This window comes from Nymphalis io, chromosome 10 (genome assembly GCF_905147045.1).
Source record: "Nymphalis io chromosome 10, ilAglIoxx1.1, whole genome shotgun sequence".
In the NCBI taxonomy this organism is placed as follows: domain Eukaryota; kingdom Metazoa; phylum Arthropoda; class Insecta; order Lepidoptera; family Nymphalidae; genus Nymphalis; species Nymphalis io.
In genome coordinates this window covers 12,527,635-12,551,291 of record NC_065897.1, presented here as the reverse complement: position 1 = coordinate 12,551,291, position 23,657 = coordinate 12,527,635, and the positions used below count along the sequence as shown (strand labels likewise).

Genomic DNA, 23,657 nt, shown 5'->3' with positions numbered 1-23,657 from the left:
TGTTACTGTATCTGTTACTGTGAGAAGGTCAAACCAAATGTAATCGTTTTTTTTTTTCAAAATATGTTTGAAAAAACATAGTAACATTAAGTTGAAATTATTATAAACATCTCAACGTTTTAAAATTATATATAAACGTCTCTTATTTAACTTGTACTGACACACATATACTTAGTACACTCGAATCGTCTAAAGCATCCAAAATGTAGTGTATCAAGCGGTAAGGTGAAACTTGTAAGATTCGACCACGTCACGTGGGACGGGCCGCTGCGCGCTCGGGTGCTACACAACGGAGAAGGTGCGCGACACGGCCTGGAAGCGCGTGAGGTGCCCGAGCACGGAGCGCGCGGCGCCGCGGTAGCGCAGGCGGTGCGGCGCCGCGATGACGTCACGCGGGACGACCCACTGCGCGCGCACCACGCTCGTGCCCAGCACGGTGGACTCGCGCTCCCACAAGAACCTGCAAGTCGTTTATGATCTTTGTATATATATACCTATATATATTATCTCCTCTGATCTGTGCCCATAATATAAAGCACTTCCGTGTATCTTATAAGATCCCTAATTTGTTTATTCCCTTGAAAATCTTGTGCGCATTTGGTGTCCGTTGCCACAAGAGGTCTATTGTAACAGTTTCCTTTGCTCAGAGCAAGCACTGAACAGTACCAGTTCAAAACAAGTTGTACTTAAGGAATAATATTTTCACTGACTTGGTTTCCCAATCCGCATCAGTGGCGATTGTGACCCACTGCCCTAGCTCTAGACGCTCTACTGCAATGTAGCTGGACTCCTGAAGAAGATCGTTCCTAGGGTTTGCTCCGACCTGTATAAACATTATTGGTAAAATTAAAACCGGCATTTCAGTTTTCAGAATTATATAAGCTTTTTTATTTGTCTTGTATATTCCAGCGCCGATTTTTGAAGCGGAGCCATGTCTAACTAGTTTTAGTTACAAGAAAGCGAACGACTCACGAAGACAACTTCGACGAGGTCGCCGCTGCGCACGTGTTCCGGTGGCTGCTCGATGACGTCACCGAAGCTGGTGCCGAGTGGTGCCGAGTCCATCACCACGGGCAGGATGACGGACAGTGTGCTCTCCACGTGGTCCTCGGGTTCCGGCCCTGCCTCCACCGACGAGCCCTGCGTGTAGTGTTGTCACTATCATTACCAATATTATTAACATCGATACCAAATTGTTTCTACCACACTTCGCGTCATAAGGACTTGTTCTAGAGCTGTGGTTTTACTGTGGTTACCTGTGTTGCTGCGAGTGTGAACTGTCGTAACTTGTGCAGGAATATATCGAGTGTATGTGGCCCGAAGAGTGTTGAGGCGGCTTCGTAACGTTGTACCTGTTATTTTAAAAAGTTTAAACAATATGCATATGATGAAAGTTTTTAATTGTATTATATTTATTTTAATGACGAACTATGGACAACAATTCCGATTCTGTGGGCGTAAAATAAACCAGCCTCTCTGTCACCAGCGGACACAATACGGAGTGTTATAAATTTTTAAATTGTTTTTGCCCTATTACTCGCAGGTTTAAAAGTGTTTCAATTGCAAACGAAGCTAGGATATCATTTAGAAATAGATAATTTGGAGACGAATATCTTTCGTCTCCTGTTTTAAATAAATAAAAAAGACTAAAAGACAAAATAATTAATTTCTGCTCTAATGAATCTTAAATTCTTACGGTGTTAATTTTGTACATGACTGTTTCTTTGTTTTATTTTTCTTGTTCATGTGGCAATTATTATATGCAAAATGGTAGTCAATTACACCGGAAATTGAATATAAAATAGCATGCCAAGCAGTAAAAGACTATTTGGGAGATCTAATTTTTTTCCTCGTAGAAGAAATGAGCTGGCCATGTCTTGATGGTCACAAAATAAACCTTATATTTACAAAGCATGGGGCTTTAAGGTGTCGTATCTTTTGAATAATAAGCTATAAAACTATCTGATTAATAAAATAACTAACTTGATATTCCTCGAAAGTAGACACGTAATGGATATACTCATTGGTGAGCCCAGAGACGGCTACCCGCGGCTTCAACCCGCGCGACACCAACACGTCACTCACTACATCCTTCATCCGTCGTCCCGCCATTGTCGTGGGCTCACCGGGGATACCCACAATTACGAAATCGCCGAGGTAAATAAGAGACACTGACACTATGCGGGAGTGCCAGGGAACCGGAAAGTTGACCTGAAATAGCAGATATTAATAGTCACATATTATACGCAAAGTGGCTGGCAGTGGATGGAGATTGAGAGCTGAAGATCGAGCTGAGCGGCGTGCTATTGAAGAGGCCTATGTCCAGCAGTGTCCAAGTCTGTTGATGATTTCGTTTTAATCAATTTCAGCAACGGTTATTACTAAATAGAGACTTGCTAAATGCGTTGTATATAATAATAATACAAAGGTATATACACAAACATAGGTATTTAAAATCGGCACTCAAGAATTGAGGCGCAGAGTCATCGTCTTTCTGCGATATGATATTGTAAGCAGCAGTGTTTCATCTCTCGTAACTTCCAAATACAGAGCTGATATTGAGAATTTCTTGGAATATAAGCTTAATAATATTTTATACGATACAGTCTTAGATTCTGAGGATTCTAAGAATCTGAAGTCTTATAATATAGCTAGTAATGTAAACAAGACACCGAAACAATTATTGTCTAATCCGTTATTTATTTTAGGGAATGATTTTTTTCTACGAATCTACTCATCAAATATTAATAAGGTACTTACAATTATTTTAAACCATAGAATTGTAACGAAATCCAAAAATTGAATTTAATGTTTAACAACAGTAAGAAATATTGAAATAGAAGAAGTTACTGTGGTGTGTTTTATATTTCCTCACCATATATTCGATATCATCTCTATTCGTTTTTTATTATACTCACCCTTCCAGTTGCGAGCAATATAGGTTTAGGCGCATGACAGGCCACGTCAATCTCTGTAGGCGGAGCGACAATTCCGCCGATAGCGTCCAACAGCGTGTTATTAGTGATCGTGCCCTGGGGAAAATATACCGTTGATTGTAAACTTGTGCAGAAATTATATTTATTTTGTTTAAAATGACATTTGAGATCTAATATAAAATTATTGTAAATTGTTATTGCTTAGTAATTATAAATGATTAATGTCGTTAATTGAGAGTGTGCCAAACCCAAGAAAGATTACACTACGATTATTTAGTGAGTTTACCATTTTAAAAAGTTAATTTCATACTTGTGTAATATTTAAAATATTTGCGCCATCGACGGTACCCGATGCAAAACTGTATCCTAGGGCGGGTACACAACCTTCAACTGTTTCGTTCTGAAATAAAGAATACATTGTTTTTACAATTATAATACAATTATTAACGTTTAAGTTTCGTCTAATATTAAAAATAATGCTTAAATATAATATTGTGGATTAAAATACTTACAGCAGAAAAAGTTTTATGGATAGGATCGTACCGCGGTGCAGTCTGCAACGGCATGTCCATAAACTGGTGGATTACAGCGAGCTCCCCGCGCAACTCCTCGCCAGGCTTACTGAGCACATCCTGAAAGTATTAAAAAAATTAGTCATACATTTAATTTACTAATCATTTTAATATTAACCTTAAGCTAACATGGATCTAGCGAGTTTTTTATCATTATTTAGTAGATGGAAGTGTTTTTTCTATACACATATTATACAACACTGGTGACTACACTTCTGGTAGCTCAAGAAAAAGTAGATTAGACAGCTCAGATTGTACTTCGCTATTCCAAAAGGCGCTACAGGAATGTTTATTGGGCTTAGTGTATAGCAAGAGTAAGACAAGAAAATAATTATCCATACTTGAATATTAAAATTGTTGAAGATGAAGCAAAAGAATTAGTATTTTTAGGGAAAAAAGAATAACTAAGAACAATTTTAACCAGTTAAATGTATCCGTTGATCCACAGCCACAATCCTGTAACGTGGGTATATACTTAGCATTTAACATTGTTATATGTTTTTATTTGTGGTTAAGTTTTTGGTATGGCATTAATTTTAAATGATAGTCAGACACAGAGATGGAATTAAGAATTATTTTTAAAATATATAAGACGTACAATAAGGACACTGTTACCCTGATACATTCTGCTTGAGAGATATTTAAAGGGCAAGGTTTCGAAACTATTAAGGATTTTGGGGAAACTAACAGTGCGAAAAGTCCAGTTCTTTAGTTTTTGGCGAGCTTCACAAAAAAGCTCAAGGTTACACTGAATCAAACAATATCTACAAAACAGCTGTGGCCTCGCAGGCTAATCTGACATTTTTGTGAACTCTCTTACTCTTCTTAACTCTATCATGATCAAATTGAATAAAGAAGCGGTTTACTTTTAAAAATCATAAAGTATGTTCGATAGATGATAGTTACACATAATTCAAAATAATTATCGTTTATCACTTTCAATACTAGTTTTACTTACCAAAGCGCCTTTATACACCGTTTCTCCAATGATTCTAGTGCTATCATACATATTCACTCCAGGGCCACTGGAGAAGCATCTTTCGAAAAGTTCGCAGATCTTGAACTGATTATCACATTCGTTGCCGCTGAACTCACAGCGTGCACCGCGTGTATTAGGAGATGCGTCACCGATACTTGATGCGAAGAAGCCTGCTACTATAGAGGGCTGGCAATATAAAGTGGAAGGGTTAATGATATGCAAATTACAACAACAGTCTACCAATGTCAAATTTCTGGTACAAGCTTGCTGATAAGGATTTTTTTAGGACCTGTTCCTTCACTCAACTTTAGTATGGGTTGATGGATATTATGTAGAACAATTTAATTCTATACGTGCAAGCTTCCTCTCGATGTTTTCCTTCACGAGATAAATTATAAATACTGGAGCATTTAATAACTAAATTTCTCTTTTTTTAGTTATCTTAAAAGTTTAAAAATAAATTGAAATCACTCAAATATCACTTCATAATAACAATGAAATTAGTGTTAATATACCTTTCCAGTAGGTCGGCCAGGATTAAGAGCAGCTTCAAGCTTCAAGGCCGCATATCCTAAGTTGTCTGATGATATGAGGTGGTTGCTCATGTTCATGCTGGTGGCGTGCACTGAGAACCAATTCATCACTCCGTGGAGGTTACCATCTCTCTTCACTATACGAACTTGGATGAGTTCGTCGTCTACACTTTTGTCGTATCTGATACGAAAATTAATCATTATAAAGACCGCTAAATCGAGATATTTTTACAGTGATGATTATTCGGCTTTTATTATTATTTAAACTTCGATTTAAAAAGGAATTGTTATTAGGTTTCATAAACTTTTACTATGGTAAACATTTTTATATAAAACTATTTCATTGTTTTTTTAAGAATGTCCGTTTTTAAAGAATTACTATTATTCCTATTTACCCCTCGAATTTACCGTAAGCGCTTTTATTAGGAGTGGGAGACGACAATAGCACAAAGGGTTAGGGATTGAACCTGTGACTTTTACATCGCTAGTAGGCCCTTAACCATTACGTTATTATTATAACTTCATAAAGTTAATAATATGATAATAACGGTTATATAAATAATGTCATTCATAATACCATACCTCGCTCTTTCTTCGGGGGGGTTTTGTTCATAAGAGAAGGGTGACCGGTTCATTTGGGCGTTCGGAACTCGCGTTTTTCCAAAGATAAGGCGAGCCGGGACTATATTGTTGTGGGCATTTACAATACTCTAAAATGCACATAAAGTGAGAATAAAAATACTAAATAATTACAAATAAACCAATATAGTATGTTTGTTTATCTTACCCTTGTTATGCCCGCGATATAAGCGTTATAGGTTTCGCTGGAGAATCCTAATATAGAAATATCTAGAAGAAAATCAACGAGATGACCACCTGGACCACTGTGAGTATGTGTTCCTGATATAATCACGTTACGGAGCGAATACATATCACCGTAGAGCTCTTGGAGATTCTTAACTACCTAAAATATGTAAAAGGTATTTTTTTTAATAAATTTAGCCAGGTAGATTGAACTCCGGACAAGTATATTTGTTCTAGGAATTGCTAAATTATAAATGTATTGAAAAAAAGTATTTTATATATGCTAAGTAACGCTTACCATGTTTACTTATATAAATGCTTAATCTAAAACATCATATTATGTCAACCCATGGTTAAATTAATCCAGTTAAGGCATTTCCAAAAACATATTGATTCCAATAAATATATGATAAAGACAATTATCCGATATCCGACAAATGGAATATGAATTACAAGCAAATTATGAACATGAAAAATCATTGGTGGTTGTTCGAATTTTGAAACACGATCGTTAAGGTAAGACCCATGTGTTCTATCCACTGAGCCATCTCGACTCCTCAAACAGCGAGTGACTCTAAATATTAAGCCAATAATAGAGAGGAATTCACTAATTAAAGTGCTATCTTAATACGTTATTAAAAATGACTGTACCTGCCGCCTTACTGAGAAACCTACAGCCAATATTTCAGCGTTTACCAGCACCACTCTTGTATCGCCTTTCACGAAGATAAAAGTCCTGGCGAATTGCCTCAAATGAAGTCCTTGTCCCGATTGACCCAACTCCGCATAACCCATCTGAAAACGTTTATTACAAATGATAGACATGGGAAATCACATCAAACGCTACATCAACGCCTAATGTGTTTTCCAAGCTCCGAAAGGGTTATTCTGCTCACTTACTAACTCAAGACCACTATATATATATAAGCGAAATACCACTGACTAACTCATTATGACTTCTCCGAAACTATAGGTCTTTTGACTTGAAATTTGGCATAGCATAGCTCCTTTCGTGACATTCACTAGGAATTACTGAGAGGACAAAATAAATTTTCCACTATCTACCACGGGTAGAAGCCGAAGCCGTATTAATATAAAAAAATTATATTTCCCAAACTTCTTGTTCTCTTTATTAGATAGTATTCAACGCAAAAAAAATCTCGTTCGTTCTAAATACAGATCATAAAATTTTCCACAAAAGAAATACATAAAAGATATATTTATCAAATTAAAAAATAATTAACAACAAGTTTTATTTAATCCATGTACGTATTGAAACAAGTAAAATTTATAGTTAATTATACGTAAGTATACTATAATAATTGTCACTTTACCGAAGTGTCTGCAAATTTTGTTCGTAATCGGCTGAGTAGAACTGGTACAAAAGTCATTTGACAAATACATACTACTTTACTAACAGGTACAATCTTTTAAAAATCAATAAATTTTAACTTTAAGAGGTTTTTATTGTAAGACAAAGAAACACTCACGAAAGTAATTTCAACGCACGGCCCAGTCATATCTGCTATACCAACACCAACTTGGTATAAAACTCCCTCATCTGGATTTGGAGCTGCCGTGGTACTGGAGGTGGTGGTGGTAGTGGTAGTCTCTTCAGCAGTATCAGCTACTAGCAGCACAATGACAGCAGTCATACCACCTATGACCGCTAACGTGATGAATATTATCACCAGTTTGCCAGTAAGAGATATCGCCATTCTTATGTATTTACTAAACTAAATTATTCGAGTGACTGTTTTACGTATCTAGGTTATTAATATTCTTAAAACACTATTAAATTTTGTTAGAGAATGATAAGTATGAAAAAACGTGTTCGCTTCGATTTGATATACGAGTATATGAACATAATAATATATTAAACGATAAATAATTTGCGAAATAAAATTAAAACAACACCTCATCAATCAATGCAAGATTAACGATTGTGTAATATTGATATATTTAAAAACAATCACTAATCTTATAGCACACTTGTATACAGATTTCGATAAAGCAAGTAATTGTTATTATTTTATAAATTTAATTTGCCACCTGGCGTAAATAGTCGCCTTCGTCAACGCCAGCTATAGCATCTAAAACATCTTTGATCCCAGGAACCGCAGCCACGTAGGCGTTGTCTATTATTACATAATCCTTTAAACTAAAAGAGCAATACAATGTATTACTATTTGGCCATAAAATAATTGAGGCAATGTACAAAAACCCTTGTGTTTGACGATCGTCAATGTGATACTTTGTCTATAAATGTGGTATGCACTAATTCTTGGGAACATCCGATTCTCTGGGTGAAAAATGAACCAGCCCTTCTCTTACCAATAAGTTGGTGGTGTAATATGTTTTAGAAATATATTTGCACTATTTCTATCGTCCATATCCCCCAAAATGACAAAAGGCCATAAGCGCGCTAGGACTGTTGCCGCCTCGTATTGGAAGGATATCGTACCTCTATCCCGCACTATGCGGATGGCTACTCTCCGCTGCGAACTTTGGATCTTAGACCTGCAGAGGCGGACATCAGTCTGTGTGACCAAAGCGGTGCCCCATAAAGGGCCATTGATCACACGACACCAGCATAGAGACGGTGAACTTCCTCACTCGGTCCCTGAGATTAGGCACCAGTCTGCGCATGGCACCCCCTCAATTCTCGATCCGGGAGACTAAGAGATGGAAGTGACCTTTAAAGTCACAGCGACCGCCCAGGATGAGGCCCATATATTTTATTTATGTGGCAACGTGGACGTTTGAATCACGCACGTGGACGTGCGAACCGAGCATTTCCCAGTTTCTCAGCGACTTGCGCCACTAGGCTAACGAAGAAGCCGACATACAGAATATTATGTTGTATACAAGTAATTAGCTTATACTTTTTATACTGCAATTACTTCTAAGTCCTGCAATTGAAATAACTACATATGTTTGTAAAACACGAAGATAATCATCTATCAAATAATTTGATTAGTTTTATCAGAGAATATTTTTAATTCTTTACAAATCTCTAGATATAAGAGATATATATCTAGATATTATTAACCGTAAGGTACAGTACAAAAGTATTACTTTTAGTTTCAATTTAGTTGAGATTGAAAACCATAATTCATCTTAATGATATTTCCGAACCTCGTTAGATAAAGAATTAACCGCTTCCCAGCAGTGGGATGTTTATTTTCTTTACCTACCATTAATTACTTATCTTTGTACATACTTGATAACGGCTAACTTTTGACAAAGTGAAGTCATAGACAGTCGATTAAATGTTTCTTATTTTTATTTTCAACAACTGCTATAAAGAATAAAAAGTTATTTAAAACTATTTATTTATTTTAAATTAATTCATAGCGACACTTATATGTCTGTACAACTTGGGGCAACAATTGACCTTACCATTTCATTTATAAAAAAAATAATTTAAAAATCGATATAAATATTATCGATGTTGGTAAAAATGAATTAGTTGCTTATCGCTGGGAAGTATTTTCCAACCTTATATCGGTCATATCGTAACTAAACTAACGATAATAATGTATATCTATAAACGTATAGCAGCCGAGATGGACGAGTAAGTAAATTACGTGGATTTCGACCAATGAAGTGAACCGCGATAGCACTACTGAGTTATCAAGTGCTTAATTTTTGTATATATTTGTATTTTATATATATTTGTATAATAAATAATATAAAATTCACTGGTGGTAGAGCTTTGTGCAAGCTAGTCTGGATAGGTACCACCCACTCATCAGATATTCTACCGCAAAACAGCAGTACTTGGTATTGTTGTGTTCCGGTTTGAAGGGTGAGTGAGCCAGTGTAATTACAGGCAGAAGGGACATAACATCTTAGTTCCCAAGGTTGATAGCGCATTGGTGATGTAAGCGATGGTTAACATTTCTTACATGCCAATGTCTATGGGCGTTGGTGACCACTTACCATCAGATTGCCCATATGCTCGTCCGCCTTTCTATTTTACAAAAAATATAAAAGAAAATAAGACGGCCGACAGGCAACCTGATTAGTGATAACCACCATGCTTTACATCGCCAACACGCCACCAACCTTGGAAACTTAAGTTGTGATATTTTTGATTATAATTATAACTCATACAATGTATGATGTGCATTTTGCACATGTAACCACAATAGAGCAGCAGGTAGACTAAGATTCAAACCTCTTTAAGAGTAGAGAAGTCTTTGGCCCAACAGTTGAACAATTACTTGTTATTGCTTTACAACCGTAATACAGCCTACGATATCATAATTGTACAGTACAGTAACAGCCTGTTAATATCCCACTGCTGGGCTAAGGCCTCCTCTTCCTTTTTGAGCAGAAGGTTTAGAGCTTATTCCACCACGCTGCGCCAATGCGGGTTGGTAGAATACACATGTGAAATAAATTCAATGGAATTAGACACTTGCAGGTTTCCTCACGATGTTTTCGTTCACCGTCAAGCACGAGATTAATTATAATCACAAATTAAGCACATGAAAATTCAGTGGTGCTTGCCCGGGTTTGAACCCACGATCAACGGTTAAGATTCACGCGTTCTAACCACTAGACCATCTCGGCTTTTTTATTTACTTGATAAGTGTGAATTGCAAGAAGCGTCAACAGCGTAATGGTTTTCGGGCCGCCTAACAATGTAAAAATCGCAGATTCGATCCTGACCATTGTCGTTTCCTCTCCGCCGGGTAAATAGGAATATTAGTAACTCCTTAAAAATAATTTAAATCCATTGCCATTGTATTATTTTTAAAATAAAAACACCCAAAACGAAAAATAATACGCAATGGGATCTTTTGCTAATGCTAAACTCATACTTAAAACTAAAACTGTTCTTCAGCCAAATTTAAAGATTGCCGCATTTCCCCGTAATGGAAATCCCCTCTCTCTAAGGCGATGGTCGATCTCCCTGATGAACGCAAAGGCATCCAACTCGCAACATCCCGATATCTCGCTTGTGGCGCAAACAAATAATTTTCACCCAAGGGGCAATATTTCTCCCACTTTCTCGAAGCCGCACTCTCCCCAGCCGTGTTGTGTGAGCGATTGATTGTGTGATGAGAGGCCGCGAATGTATTGACACAAAATCCTATTATAGGATAATTTCTCTTTCTTAAATTCTTGGTTAAGGTCGTATGTACTTGTAACTGATTTATGTACTTGATAATAAGGGAAATAAAACAAAAAATTTCGCAAAAATATATTTATTTTTAAATTTTATCTTAAGGCAAGTATTTGATTTTTATCAAAATAATTAACACGTAATTACGATATAAATGGCGTCTATCAGATAGATAAAAGTCGCAGGTTTATTGTGAATGACGTTATATTTATAATAAATTATAATTTCTATATTGATAATCTTCTAAATTTCTTACAATATAAAGAAAGAATTTTAGTTAAATTGTGATATCACTGAACACATCTAGTAATAATTCACAAAATATCATCGTTAAATTATTTGTAGTAGCAACACTATGCGTCACTATATTAGGGCGTCGCGCGTTTTGATTGGTCGATTCTTTGACAGTTATTTTAACTTACGAAGTTCGTATTGTCATAAATTTGTAACCTAAAATGTTATTATGGTCATATTTAACGGCCTGTTTGATTGTTTTGTATATTTGCTCCTAATTTAATAAAAAAATGTCCAATAACTTATCAATTCATTATTACTGAATGTTATAAATTAAAATTTAACTAAAATTAATTTATAAAATTGTATGAAACTAAGACGGCTTTGACATTGACCCATCGACAAATATAATAATTAATTAGTATATAAACACATGTATATATAATTATATGTGTTTAAATTTACAAATAAATTGTAATATTTGTTATATATTACTGTACAATATAAATTTCATTCAATTGCAAATGTAATTCTTACACATATCAATGGCAACATTTTTCTTTATATAAACCAGCTAAGAGTGAATTGTGACGTCAGCATGGTTTAAAAGAAATATAATTCATTGCATTGTTAATTGTTGTAGAATATATCGTTGTAATATATTGTTGTAATATATATCGTTTGTTATTTTCCTGTTTTATATCGGCTCAGTCATAATACCGAAACAAAAATTTAAGAATAACTTAAGTGTATGACATAGATTATATTTTGAGTATTTATAGCAAAATGTGTGTTTAGTAATTGTTTTTTTTTATAGTTTTAGAATTGTATTATAAAGACTAGCTTCAAATATATTAGTACAAAATATTAATTAAAATCAATCACTAATCGAGTCGGAATTATAATTGTAGTTTTTTAATTTTATTCAAATTCAATTAAAATATAAATGTCACCATCCTAGGCCGGCCGACTAATCTTTGGACACTACTGACTATACTTACAACAACGTAAATGTATTTACATATATATATATTATACAGCTTTAAGAGCTTAGGTGACTTCGAAGGGATCCGAGAACCCGTGGTAGGGGTAGATGCCACCGAGGATGTACTTGTAGTTGCCGTAGTGGTGCAGTCGATACGTACCGGGGGGAGTTCCCGCGGGGATTTCCCATTCAATATCAACGTAACTCGTGCCTAGAATCTTCGAGTTTCGGCGCCAGGTGAATCTGTATTATATCAAAATAAATAACAAAACATTTTTTTTATATCATGGGAAGTGGTCACCATCGCCTAGACATTGGCCCCGTAAGAAATACTAATCATCCCCTCCATCGCCAATGCGTCACCGACCTTGCGAACTAAGGTGTCACGTCCCGTGTGCCTGGAGCTACCCCGGCTCTCTCGCCTTTTCGAACGAAACGCAACCATACTAATCATTACTGGCAGTAATATCCGTTGCGTTGGAGCAATTGCAGGCTCAGTAGTAAATATACATTACAAAGTCAATACAAATCGGTAAACATAATCACTTATGTCGAATATCATAAGGCCGGCCCCACCTGGTGTCCCAGTCGGCGTCCCCGGCCACGACGCGCCAGGCGTCGTCGGCGGGCGCGGCCTGCCGCTCGACGGCCGCGAACCCGCGCCCGCGCCGCGCGCTGTTCCGCGGGTGCCCCGACACCTGCCGCGACACCGTTATAATGTGGGGACGTAAGCTCCGCTCCTGTTTCTCTTCAAAAGGTCCAGGTATGTGGCACACGTGGCCAGCATAGTACATAGACTAGAACCAAAGTCGGCTCACAAAGGTAGCTGTGACGACGTCGTTGTAGCTGTAGTACTTCTGCGGCTGCTTGACGCAGTCCCCGAACTCGTGCCCCCAGGGGGCGGAGTCCCACAGCACGGGCGGGACCAGAGTTATGAGTTGATCGCTGAAGTCCGGTGGCGAGGGACCGGGTTCTAGTGTCGTCCCCTATTAGACATTAATTACATTTACGTCTTCATTCTTATATAATTAATAAACGATACTTTAAACTGATTTATAAATACATTTGTATAATTATCAAAACACACTTATTATGAAAATATTTACTTCAAGGATCCTCATTTTGTTTACTAAAATATTCAGTTCAAAGTAAAAAACCGGATTTAGTTTAAACGTGATAGTGACAGCGGACAGGTCAAAGACTATCGTTAAACCCAATCGACCCATTACAATCAATCATGAACCTTAAGACAATATCATACGTTGCATTTTTTAATTTCGTAAATCGAATTAAATGTGGATTCCATTTGTTGCTTTCACCTTTAGAAGAAAACTGGGTTAAATGCAGATTAGTGGGCATTGTTCGGCTCAGTACAACAAAATAATATAATTTAAGAAACGTATTATTATTATATGAGATATATAATTATTAGACATACAAAAATAATAACGTCCTCCAGACCGATTTCGGCCACAGCGTCCAATCTCAAGAGAGATTAGCCAACTGCGCAGGAGATATTATAGAGCACAAGTGTGTGCGCAAACACAGGTGCACTCTCTGTTCCTAACTCTCATAATCCGATGGGACGGTAATCCGACACGACCGGAAGGAGTTCAGGCGCAGGACCAACGTCTTTACGTGCTTTCCGAGGCACGGGAGTGTATACACTTCCAACTTCCAGACCCGAGGCTGCTACTGAGAATTTTCTCACAGAAACACCCAATAACTTTTTATTGGCCCTACCAGGGAATTGAACCCAGGACCTCAGGGTCAGCGGCCTTATACCTAAACACTAGACTAACGAGGCAGGCAATTATTATTATTAGACATATAAACTACTAGCTTCATTCGATGTTATATATGTATTATATGATATTTGTCATATTATTATTTACAGATAAATCGGATGCCAGACGTGACTACCTTTGTAATAAATAAACCAGTTTCCGTTGCCTCGAATTCTCGCCTAAGTAGCGTTAGAAGTGGAATTTGTCCTATCTTTCATTGTTCTTTAAATAACTCGAAAACATTCGTAGCAGATAATCTTCATATTGTTGTCGAATTTTTAACTTTACCAAAATAAAATGTGGATCGGAATTGTAAACGACGTAACTTATACTTCTACGAATGTCAAAGTTCATTCTTACTAGCAAAGAGTTACGGTTGAATTTCGGCCAATGGGCGACCACTAGAGTATATGAGTCGTCAGAGCGTGTACCTGCGCGAGCGCGGCGGCGAGGTGGCGGTACTTGTGCAGGTAGATGTCCAGCGTGTGCGGCCCGAAGATGGTGGACGCCGCCTCGTAGCGCTGCGCCTGCGCACAGACACCACGTGGTCATCACACATCCGAATTGATTATTCCCTGATACAAAACCCTCGACAAATTATTGATGGTATGAGTAATAAAATGAAAGCCTGCAAATATTCCACTACTGGACAAAAGCCTCTTCCCGTCTGAAAGATTTCGTTTGAAGTTTAGTCCACCACGCGGTCCATTGCGGCTGGTGAATACGATTGTGGCTGTATTTCATTCGAGACATTCATTTCATCACGATATATTTTCTTAAGTTTTGCACCAAATGGAAAGTTAGTCCTTGTTCGATTCGTATTCAAAATATTTGTTTAATATTGTTCCATCTACTAATTATCTCTTTAAATTAATATTCCTAATCCAAAATTAGACATAAAAATATTTCCAATCTTGGTACAATTTGGGTGCAAATATCTACTGTACCTGGTATTCCTCGGGTGTGGTAATATAGTCGGAGTAGACGTTAGACAGACCCGCCAGCACCACTCTCGTGGCCCCCGAGGCCTTCGCCACGACTTGCCTGAGCCGCCTACCGGACATCGTCGTGAACTCCCCGGGAACCGCCGCCACGAAGAGTCCCCCGACACGGAATACCGAACACGATACTATTTGCGGTTGCCACTCATATGGGAACTTCGCCTGCAATTTGAGGACAAGGTTAAAGTTAACAAGAACGATTAGTTCACAGGAACTGAATATTCAACGAATGAAGTAAAATAGCCGAGATGGCCCAGTGGTAAGAACGCGTGAATCTTAACCGATGATCGTGGGTTCAAACCCGGGCAAGCACCACTGAATTTTCATGTGCTTAATTTGTGATTATAATTCATCTCGTGCTTTACGGTGAAGGAAAACATCGTGAGGAAACCTGCATGTGTCTAATTTCACTGAAATTCTGCCACATGTGAATTCTACCAACCCGTATTGGAGCAGCGTGGTGGAATAAGCTCCAAACCTTCTCCTCAAAAAAAAAAAAGAGGAGAGGAGGCCTTTAGCCCAGCAGTGGGACATTCACAGGCTGTTACGGAAGTAAAATAAAGATTACTCAAGTGGACTACCGCAAGCTCCGTCGAATCGGCATTAGATTACAAGATATACCAACTTTAAATCGAATAAAGAAAGTCAATAGTATTTTTTATAAGCATATGGTGCGTGGCGGCGCTCACCCGGCCCGTGGCCAGCAGGATGGGCTTGGGGCGGTGGCAGCGCACGTCGGCCGCGGTCGGCGCGGCGATGAAGTCCCGCACGGCGTTCCACAGCGGGTTGGAGCTCGTGGTGCCCTGCGCGAAGTCGAAGGCGCCCGGCCCGTCCGTCGTGCCGGCCGCGAAGCTGTAGCCCATGGCCGGCGCGCAGCCGCGCACGCGCGCGCTCTGCGCGCCGGCGGCACTTTGTTTATATTGAGAGCCGACGGTCTACGTCCAATTTATTGGTTTAGTCTTCGGAGCCTAAGTTACATATCACGCGAATAAGCCATCACGCCGTGGAAGTGACTACGATGAGCAACGCTAAAGTAATACGATCAGTCAAAAATCCAATTTTCCCGAGTGACCATAATCTACTCGCCAAACCATTGATATATGAACCCCATTGGCGCCTAGCACACAGATCCTCACTATTGGCACATCATCACTGTGGAGTAAGACATAGAAATTTTGTATTGTCCATAATCTCTAAGACTTTCCCAGTTTTCACACGTGTATTTGAATAAAATTACTAATTTGATATAGTAGTTTATATATTGAACACTAAGTTATTAACACTAAACCAATGTCGTGAGAGAGCATTATTTACATCATCAGCTTACCCCAATATTTTATTTCAAAAAACAAATAATATATCTATATAAATTTTTGGCATCCATAATATAAAACTGGTCATTTATATACATAAAGGAGGAAGAGAAATGGTCCAAAAGATGAAACTAACAGTCAGTGCAAATATAGACAAGAAAAATAATTTAAATACTCGTATTATATTATATAAACTGCATCGTTAATCTAGTGGCTTGTTGTAAGACCGCCGACCCGGAGTCCTGGGTTCAATTCCCAGGTCGGGCCAATAAAAAGTTATTGGTTTTTTATATCAGAAAATTCTCAGTAGCAGCCCGGAGTCTGGAAAATGGAAGTGTGTACACTCTCATGCCTCGGAACGAACGTAAAGCCGTTGGTCCTGCGCCTGAACTCTTTCCGGTCGTGTCGGATTGCCGTCCCATCGGATTATGAGAGTTAGGGAATAGAGAGAGCACCTGTGTTTGCGCACACACTTGTGCACTATAATATGTCCTGCATAGTTGGCTAATCTCTCTTGAGATTGGCCGCGGTGACCTAAATCGGTCTGGTGGACATTATTATTATATGTTTTATAATTTTTCCTTAGATAAATAACCAAAAAACGTTAGAATCGTTTGTATAAGTATTATTAGCAGAAATCGAGAGTTATATTCATCTGCAATTCGAGTTATTCAGAATGTTCCCAACGAATACATTTTTCATCAGAACAGCAGCGATTTTTTTCTGTAAAATAACTTGCTTAACAAAATGCTACTTGCTAGAAACTTGCACATCCTCAAACAAAAATTATGTGACATACTTTAGAAAATACAACATTGTATGTCTTGAAAATATTATATTATGTAATGTATTGTGTTTTAAGAAATAAAATTAACCAATGTCTAGCGCTAATTACTTACGGTGTTAAAAGTTTGTGCGACTGGGTCGTACGGAGGTACTTCTTGTGTCGGCATTTCGACGAACTGATGGATGATCCCGAGAGGACCCGTCAGATCTTCCCCTTTCTGATTGAGGACTTTCTGAAAACGTTAGCGTATGAAATACCAGGAAAAGTAATTTAATTTATTTGTTTTATCGACTCGATAATAAGCGAGATGATAACGCGTGAATCTTAACCGATGATCGTGGGTTCAAATCCGCGCAAGCACCACTGTATTTTCATGTGCTTAATTTGTGTTTATAATTCGTCTCGTGTTTGATGATGAAAGAAAACATCGTGAAGAAACCTGCATGTGTCTAATTTCATTGAAATTCTGCCACATGTGTATGCTACCAACCCGCATTGGAGCAGCATGGTGGAATAAGCTCCAAACCTCCTCAATAGGGAGAGGATGCCTTAGCCCAGAAGTGGGACATTTACAGGCTGTTACTGTACTGTACTGTACTAACTCGATAATTTAGTGGCTAGAGATAGCTTATAAAACTGAAGATCCAGATCCTGATAAAATCCTGTTGGAGGGGTCAATCAAAAAATTATTGTCTTTTTTTGTCAAGTAATTGGTATTCCAGAATGCTCTTAAATCCTGCTCTCGGACCAGCCTTTGAGCTCTCACCAGCCGTATCTGATTGCTCTCCCATCAGAAAATGGTAAAGTGTAAAATTGTATTTGCAATATAATATATCTTTCGCAGTCGGCTAATCTCCCTTTAGAGCCAGCGGAATCGAAATCGGCAATATATATAATAAAAATATATAACAACTATAATATCTTATAAATTTCTAAAATTAAACGTAAATAATACGCCATTTTTTTTTTATATAGAATAGGAAGGTGGACGAGCATATGGGCCACCTGATGGTAAGTGGTCACCAAACGCCCTTAGACATTGGCAATGTAAGAAATGTCAACCTTCGCTTACATAGCCAATGCGCCACCAACCTTGGGAACTAAGATTTTATGTCCCTTGTGCCTGTAATTACACTGGCTCACTCACCCTTCCAACCGGAACACAACAATATCAAGTACTGCTGTTTTGCGGTACAATATCTGATGAGTGGGTGGTACCTACCCAGACGAGCTTGCACAAAGCCTACCACCAGTAAATAAATTTAATGTCTGATATCTTACCATTGCTGTGTCGAACATTTTAGTAGCGATAATCTTAGTGCTCTCAAACATGTCCCTCCCGGGGCCTGAAGCGAAGCACCTTTCTTTGGGCAAATCGCACAGCAGCGACTCCTGATCGCAAACTTTTCCGGAAAACTCACAGCGAGGGCCCCTTGTATTGGGAGAAACATCCCCAAGATTGGTCGATGCGAAGGCACAAACTATTCGACCCTGGAAATTTCAAGTAATAAAATTGACATCATCTATAATTTGTTAGTGGTTCTGGATTTCTATAAAAGATTCTTCGACATAAAAAATTCTGGTATTCGATATTTGAGTGTCATATTTATATATATAATACGCGTCAAAAAATATTCTCTATTTATATTTAAGCTTAAATTAACTTAGTTTATGATGCATCTATAATTTTCGGATGAAACAACGAACATCTAATCAACAACAACAAATTAGGAGATTATTGTTACCTTCCCTGGCAGAGTATCGTTTCCATTAAGCGCTTTCTCCATAAGGATGGACGCGTAACCAACATTATCTGATGAGATGAGCCGGTTTGTGTTGTTCATGCTGGTGGGATGAACAGCGAACCAGTTGATCACCCCTATTACCTTCTTCGAAGGGGTGACGAACCGTACTTGAGCAAGGGTTTTGTCAACGTCGTATTTGTACCTTAAGCAATATTTTTTTTCTGGATTAGTTGATTGCTAGAATCATCGACTATATATATTGAATCGGGAACTTGTGCGAACTCGTCTGGTTAGGTACCCACCCATCAGATATTTTACTGCCAAACAGCAATATTTAGTTGCACCAGTATAAAGGGTGAGCGACTCAGTGTAACCACAGGCACAAGGGACATAACATCTTAGTTTCCAAGGTTGCTGGCGCGGTGGTGATCACCAAGTGACCAGGCGAAGTAATGGAGAAAATCAAAATTGGTAAAAAGTAAGTTTTTAATAAGTAATTGTTTAAAAGAAAGGTATCGAAACAATAGATTAATATTTTTTTACAAACTTGGCTCTTTCTTCAGCTGGGTTCCGTAGATAGGACGTCGGCGACCTGTTTATATTCGCGTCCAGTAACTCCGCCTCGCCATATTCCATGCGGGCGGGTGTGAGATTGTTGTGTGCTATTATTATACTCTGGAAAAAGACCAATATTATTAAGATCAAAAACTTGTAACGTATTATCAATGAATCTTCAGTTAATCAGTTGTTTGGAATTTAAAACCCTGTTGTAAGATTAGCTGCACGTACGAGTTAACAAATGGAGCAATAAAGTCAAAAAACTAGTAATCTTGATATATTATTAACATTTATCTCGGAAGCTAAAATTTTATTACTATTTTAAAACTTATTTAAATTCAAATGTTTAATTTATTTATTGTTAATTATATAATTAAATCTTATATTCAATAAATCGTTAAAAAAATCATTTGGAAAATTATTTTTATTGTTTGGGATTACCCAGGAACCCAGGAACCAAACGGGAAATGGGTATATTTCCCGTTTGGTTCCTTTTAAATTTGCAGACCACCGCCCCTGAAAAATAGGATGAAAATAGAGAATCAATGTTTTTGTATGGGCTCGAGGTTAATTTTAAGTCGATTTTGTTTTTCAACAGATTATTACCGAGAAATATTTTTGTGTGTTTGTTTCCGCTTAGAATCTAAAATTCTACATCATGACCACTTACTTTAGTTATACCTGTTATGTAGGCAACAAATGTCTCCTTGACGAAGCCCAGTATGGGCAAGTCAAAGAGGAAGTCGAGAAGGAAGCCGCCAGGAGTGGAGTGTGTGTGAGTCCCGCTTAGAATCACGTTACCCTCGTTATAAAGATCTCCGTACCGTTTTTGTAATCGTTTCAGTACCTGAAATATTATTATCTTATTGATATAAGGTTTTTATTGCGATTTTACTTGGTGGTAGGCTTTGTGCAAGCTCGTCTGGATAGGTACCATCCAATCTTCAGATATTCTGCTGCCAATCAGCAATACTTAGTATTGTTGTGTTCCGGTTTGTAGGGTGAGTGAGCAAATGTAAAAACAACAACGGACATAACATCTTAGTTCCAAAGGTAGGTGGCGCTATTTACGATGTATGAGATGATTAATATTTCTTACAATACCAATGCCTATGGCCGGTAGGACCACTGAACACATTCATCCATCCATTTGCCTGTCCGCCTATTTATTATGTAAAAAAAACACATAAATTGATAAAGTTTTTAATTTGAAATGCAACTTCTTTGGACTTGGAATTTGTTTTCAAAGCGTTATATAACGTTTCTGACCGAAAGGAACGTTTTATTTCGTCATTTATTGTAAGATTCTTGTAGTATTGTATATTTACAATATAATTTACCAAACACTATACATATATTGATATCACTCTGATTCATATAAGTCTTGTTCTCATTGATATAACTCTTGTAAAAATCGCATTTAGTTGCGGATCGCATAAACCTATATACCAAGCAACCAAGCATTCCAACTTTCATTATGATAATTATATTATTATTAGTATATATACCTATAACTACTTGAACTACAAATACTTGAAGTCTTGTTAGTGGTGTCGGATTGCCATCCCATCGGATTACGAGAGAGAGGGAATAGAGCTCATCTGTGCTTGCATCACACTTGTGCACTTTATTATATACTGCGCAGTTGGCTGATCTCTCATGAGATTGGCTGGCGTGGGCAAAACGGTCAGGAGGACAATCAACAGCCAATCGTTGTCCACTGCTGAACATAGGCCTCTCCCAAGGTGCGCCAAAGCTCCCTGTCCTCCGCCTTCCGCATCCAGTTGGTGCCCGCCACCTTCTTAAGGTCGTCGGTCCACCTGGCTGGAGGGCACCCTACACTGCGCTTGCCGATTCGCGGTCTCCACTCTAGGACTCGTCTGCTCCAACGGCCATCGGTCCTACGACATACGTGACCAGCCCACTGCCACTTCAGCCTGCTAATTTTGCAAGCTATGTCGGTGACTCCGGTTCTTTTCCGGATAATCTCATTTCTGATTTTATCCTTCAAAGATACTCCGAGCATAGCTCGCTCCATAGCACGCTGAGCGACTTTGAATTTGTGGACTAGTCTCGCAGTTAGTGTCCACGTTTCGGCACCGTATGTCATGGCAGGTAAGACGCATTGGTTGAAGACTTTCGTCGTCAGGAGGACGTCATCATCAATTACATATATTCCATTGTACCTATTATTTCACTGGATAATATGTCATTGCTACCTGGATAAATGCAACGCCTATTAGTTCCGGGCGGATTTGCTCGCGTAAAACATTACTGTTCCGCTCCCATTGGTCACAGCGCGATCTTACATAGTATAAAACGACCCCTATTATATATACATGTGAAAGTGCTTTAACATTTAAACAACTCAATCTATCTACACGTTGTCAGAGGTACAGAAAAGGACAGAATACGGGCGAAGCCGCGGTCGTTACCTAGTTTAAATAAATTGCCTTCGCTACGTTACCTCTTTTCTAACAGCATTTCCCATCATGGCGGCGTCCACAGACACGAACACGATGCGAGTCGAGTTACTTTCGTCTTCAAGGACGAACGCCCGAGAGAACTGTCGTAAGTGTATGCCATGGCCTGATTGCTCCAAGTTGGCGTAACCCATCTGGAAATATATAGTCTAGTTACACAAAAACTACAATTATAAATTGACATTTCGAGGTATGCATATATTTTTAATGCACTAATTTATGTATGTAGTCTATGTATGTAGTAATAGTATAGTAACAGCCTGTTAATGTCCCACAGCTGGGCTAAGGCCTCCTCTCCCTTTTGAGGAGAAAGTTTGGAGGTTATTCCACCACGCTGCTCCAATGCGGGTTGATGGCATTATTAAATGTTAATTAATTTTATAAGGCATCAAGTACGTTATCCAGCTTTCGATATTGCAATATGTTAAGTAAACTCCGTAAACAGAGGCTTTATTTGCGGTTAAGTTAGCTTTTTCCATTCACTTAGAGAACCCCAATAACCAGTCTTTCCTTGCACAACTCAGCGAGTAAGATTTAAAATATTTCTCAAGATATTTAAACGTTTACATTATATTTTATACGTAAATGGCTATGATGTTACTTTCATTGCTAAATAGATACAAAGTGAACTGTACTCTGTGCGCGTTGTGTTTGTAACAAATGCTCTATGATTTGGTCGAATTATTATGGTAATATATTCAAAGACGTCAAGTCGGTAAACGGCGTTTTTTATTGTATTAGGTTGACGGACGGACAAATTCTTACTATCGAACGGCCAGGCAAACGCGATCAAAGCGCCATAGGTACACAGTGGAACTACCCCGCCTACGTACGAAGCGCTTTGAATCCACATTTATTATTCGCACTGCGAAACTGTGGAATGCTTTGCCAGAGTCCATATTTCCTGATAGGTATAACATTGGTGTCTTAAATCCAGGGTAAACGGGTTTCTTTTGGGCAGGCGCGCTACATCCTAGACCGTGACTATGCTTAAGATCAGGCAAGTCAACGGTCAAGCGCTTGCCATTAATGTGTAAAAAAAAACGGGCTACCTGATGGTAAGTAATTACCTCCGGCCCTAGACATTGGCGATGTAAGAAATAATTTCTTAATTCTAATAAATAATGTCTCTTGTGCCTGTAGTTGCACTGACTCATTTTCGCTTCAAGCCGGTACACATCAATATTGCTGTTCGACGGTTGAATATCTAATGAGTAGATGGTACTTATTCAGACGGGCTTGCGTACAGCCTTACAACCAAGGATTCCTTTTGAGGAAGTAGTATCTCTTCTTCATATAAGCTAGTATATGACATAGTTAGATATCCTTTATTAATTTATTCTAGATGATTTTAATTACATATTAAGAGGGGTTAGCATTAAATATTATGCAGTTTCGATTTAAAAATACGATGACAACTTCGGAAAAGGCAGATGCAGTTCATATATATCGTAGGTACTTTTTTCGACTTACATTTCATGTCAGTATGATATTTATTATTGTACGTGAATAATAATAAAGTATTTTAGACCAAGGACTTTTTATTGTTCAGTATTAGATTTATTTGTTAACGATTTATTAAAAAATTATTTAACTTCTGTAGTGCTTCAGGGATGTTCGCTGAATTAAAAATATACTGTTTTTACGCATTAATGCGAAAAAAGTGTGCATCATTGGTTCACAGGTTGCGGGCCGGCTCAAACAAAATTTTAATCATGGTAGATAACAGATTAGATTGTATATTTATAAACCGCTGTTGTAAAGTTTCAGCTGGACCAGTAAATTGTATAAGTAGTAGATGGT

The 23,657-nt window shown here is 38.0% G+C and overlaps 2 protein-coding genes across 3 annotated transcripts in view; both read right to left on the bottom strand.

The window, feature by feature from the left end:
• Window positions 1-529: 529 nt before the first annotated feature.
• LOC126771449 (neutral ceramidase-like) lies at window positions 530-7,542 on the bottom strand. Its single transcript, XM_050491335.1, has 13 exons — window positions 7,315-7,542; window positions 6,476-6,619; window positions 5,808-5,984; window positions 5,603-5,730; window positions 5,003-5,201; window positions 4,467-4,673; window positions 3,449-3,568; window positions 3,247-3,336; window positions 2,919-3,032; window positions 1,984-2,211; window positions 1,257-1,352; window positions 973-1,140; window positions 530-823 (listed from the first exon to the last, which is right to left on the bottom strand). The coding sequence occupies exons 1-13, from the start codon at window positions 7,540-7,542 to the stop codon at window positions 671-673; spliced, it is 2,052 nt and encodes a 683-aa protein (XP_050347292.1). The 3' UTR covers window positions 530-670.
• Window positions 7,543-11,043: 3,501 nt separating this feature from the next.
• Window positions 11,044-23,657, bottom strand: part of LOC126771447 (neutral ceramidase) — a 40,105-nt gene continuing 27,491 nt past the window's right edge. Inside the window, exons 3-14 of one of the 2 annotated variants that reach the window (XM_050491332.1) lie at window positions 21,839-21,988; window positions 20,042-20,218; window positions 19,361-19,488; window positions 18,814-19,015; window positions 18,350-18,559; window positions 17,181-17,300; window positions 15,658-15,903; window positions 14,915-15,130; window positions 14,399-14,494; window positions 12,999-13,166; window positions 12,757-12,878; window positions 11,044-12,423 (exon numbers count right to left, since the gene is read on the bottom strand). In XM_050491332.1, the coding sequence (XP_050347289.1) occupies window positions 12,246-12,423; window positions 12,757-12,878; window positions 12,999-13,166; window positions 14,399-14,494; window positions 14,915-15,130; window positions 15,658-15,903; window positions 17,181-17,300; window positions 18,350-18,559; window positions 18,814-19,015; window positions 19,361-19,488; window positions 20,042-20,218; window positions 21,839-21,988 (2,013 nt within the window). In that variant the 3' untranslated portion in view covers window positions 11,044-12,245. The remainder of the gene's footprint in view (window positions 12,424-12,756; window positions 12,879-12,998; window positions 13,167-14,398; window positions 14,495-14,914; window positions 15,131-15,657; window positions 15,904-17,180; window positions 17,301-18,349; window positions 18,560-18,813; window positions 19,016-19,360; window positions 19,489-20,041; window positions 20,219-21,838; window positions 21,989-23,657) is intronic. The other variant, XM_050491333.1, reaches the window with a different exon arrangement.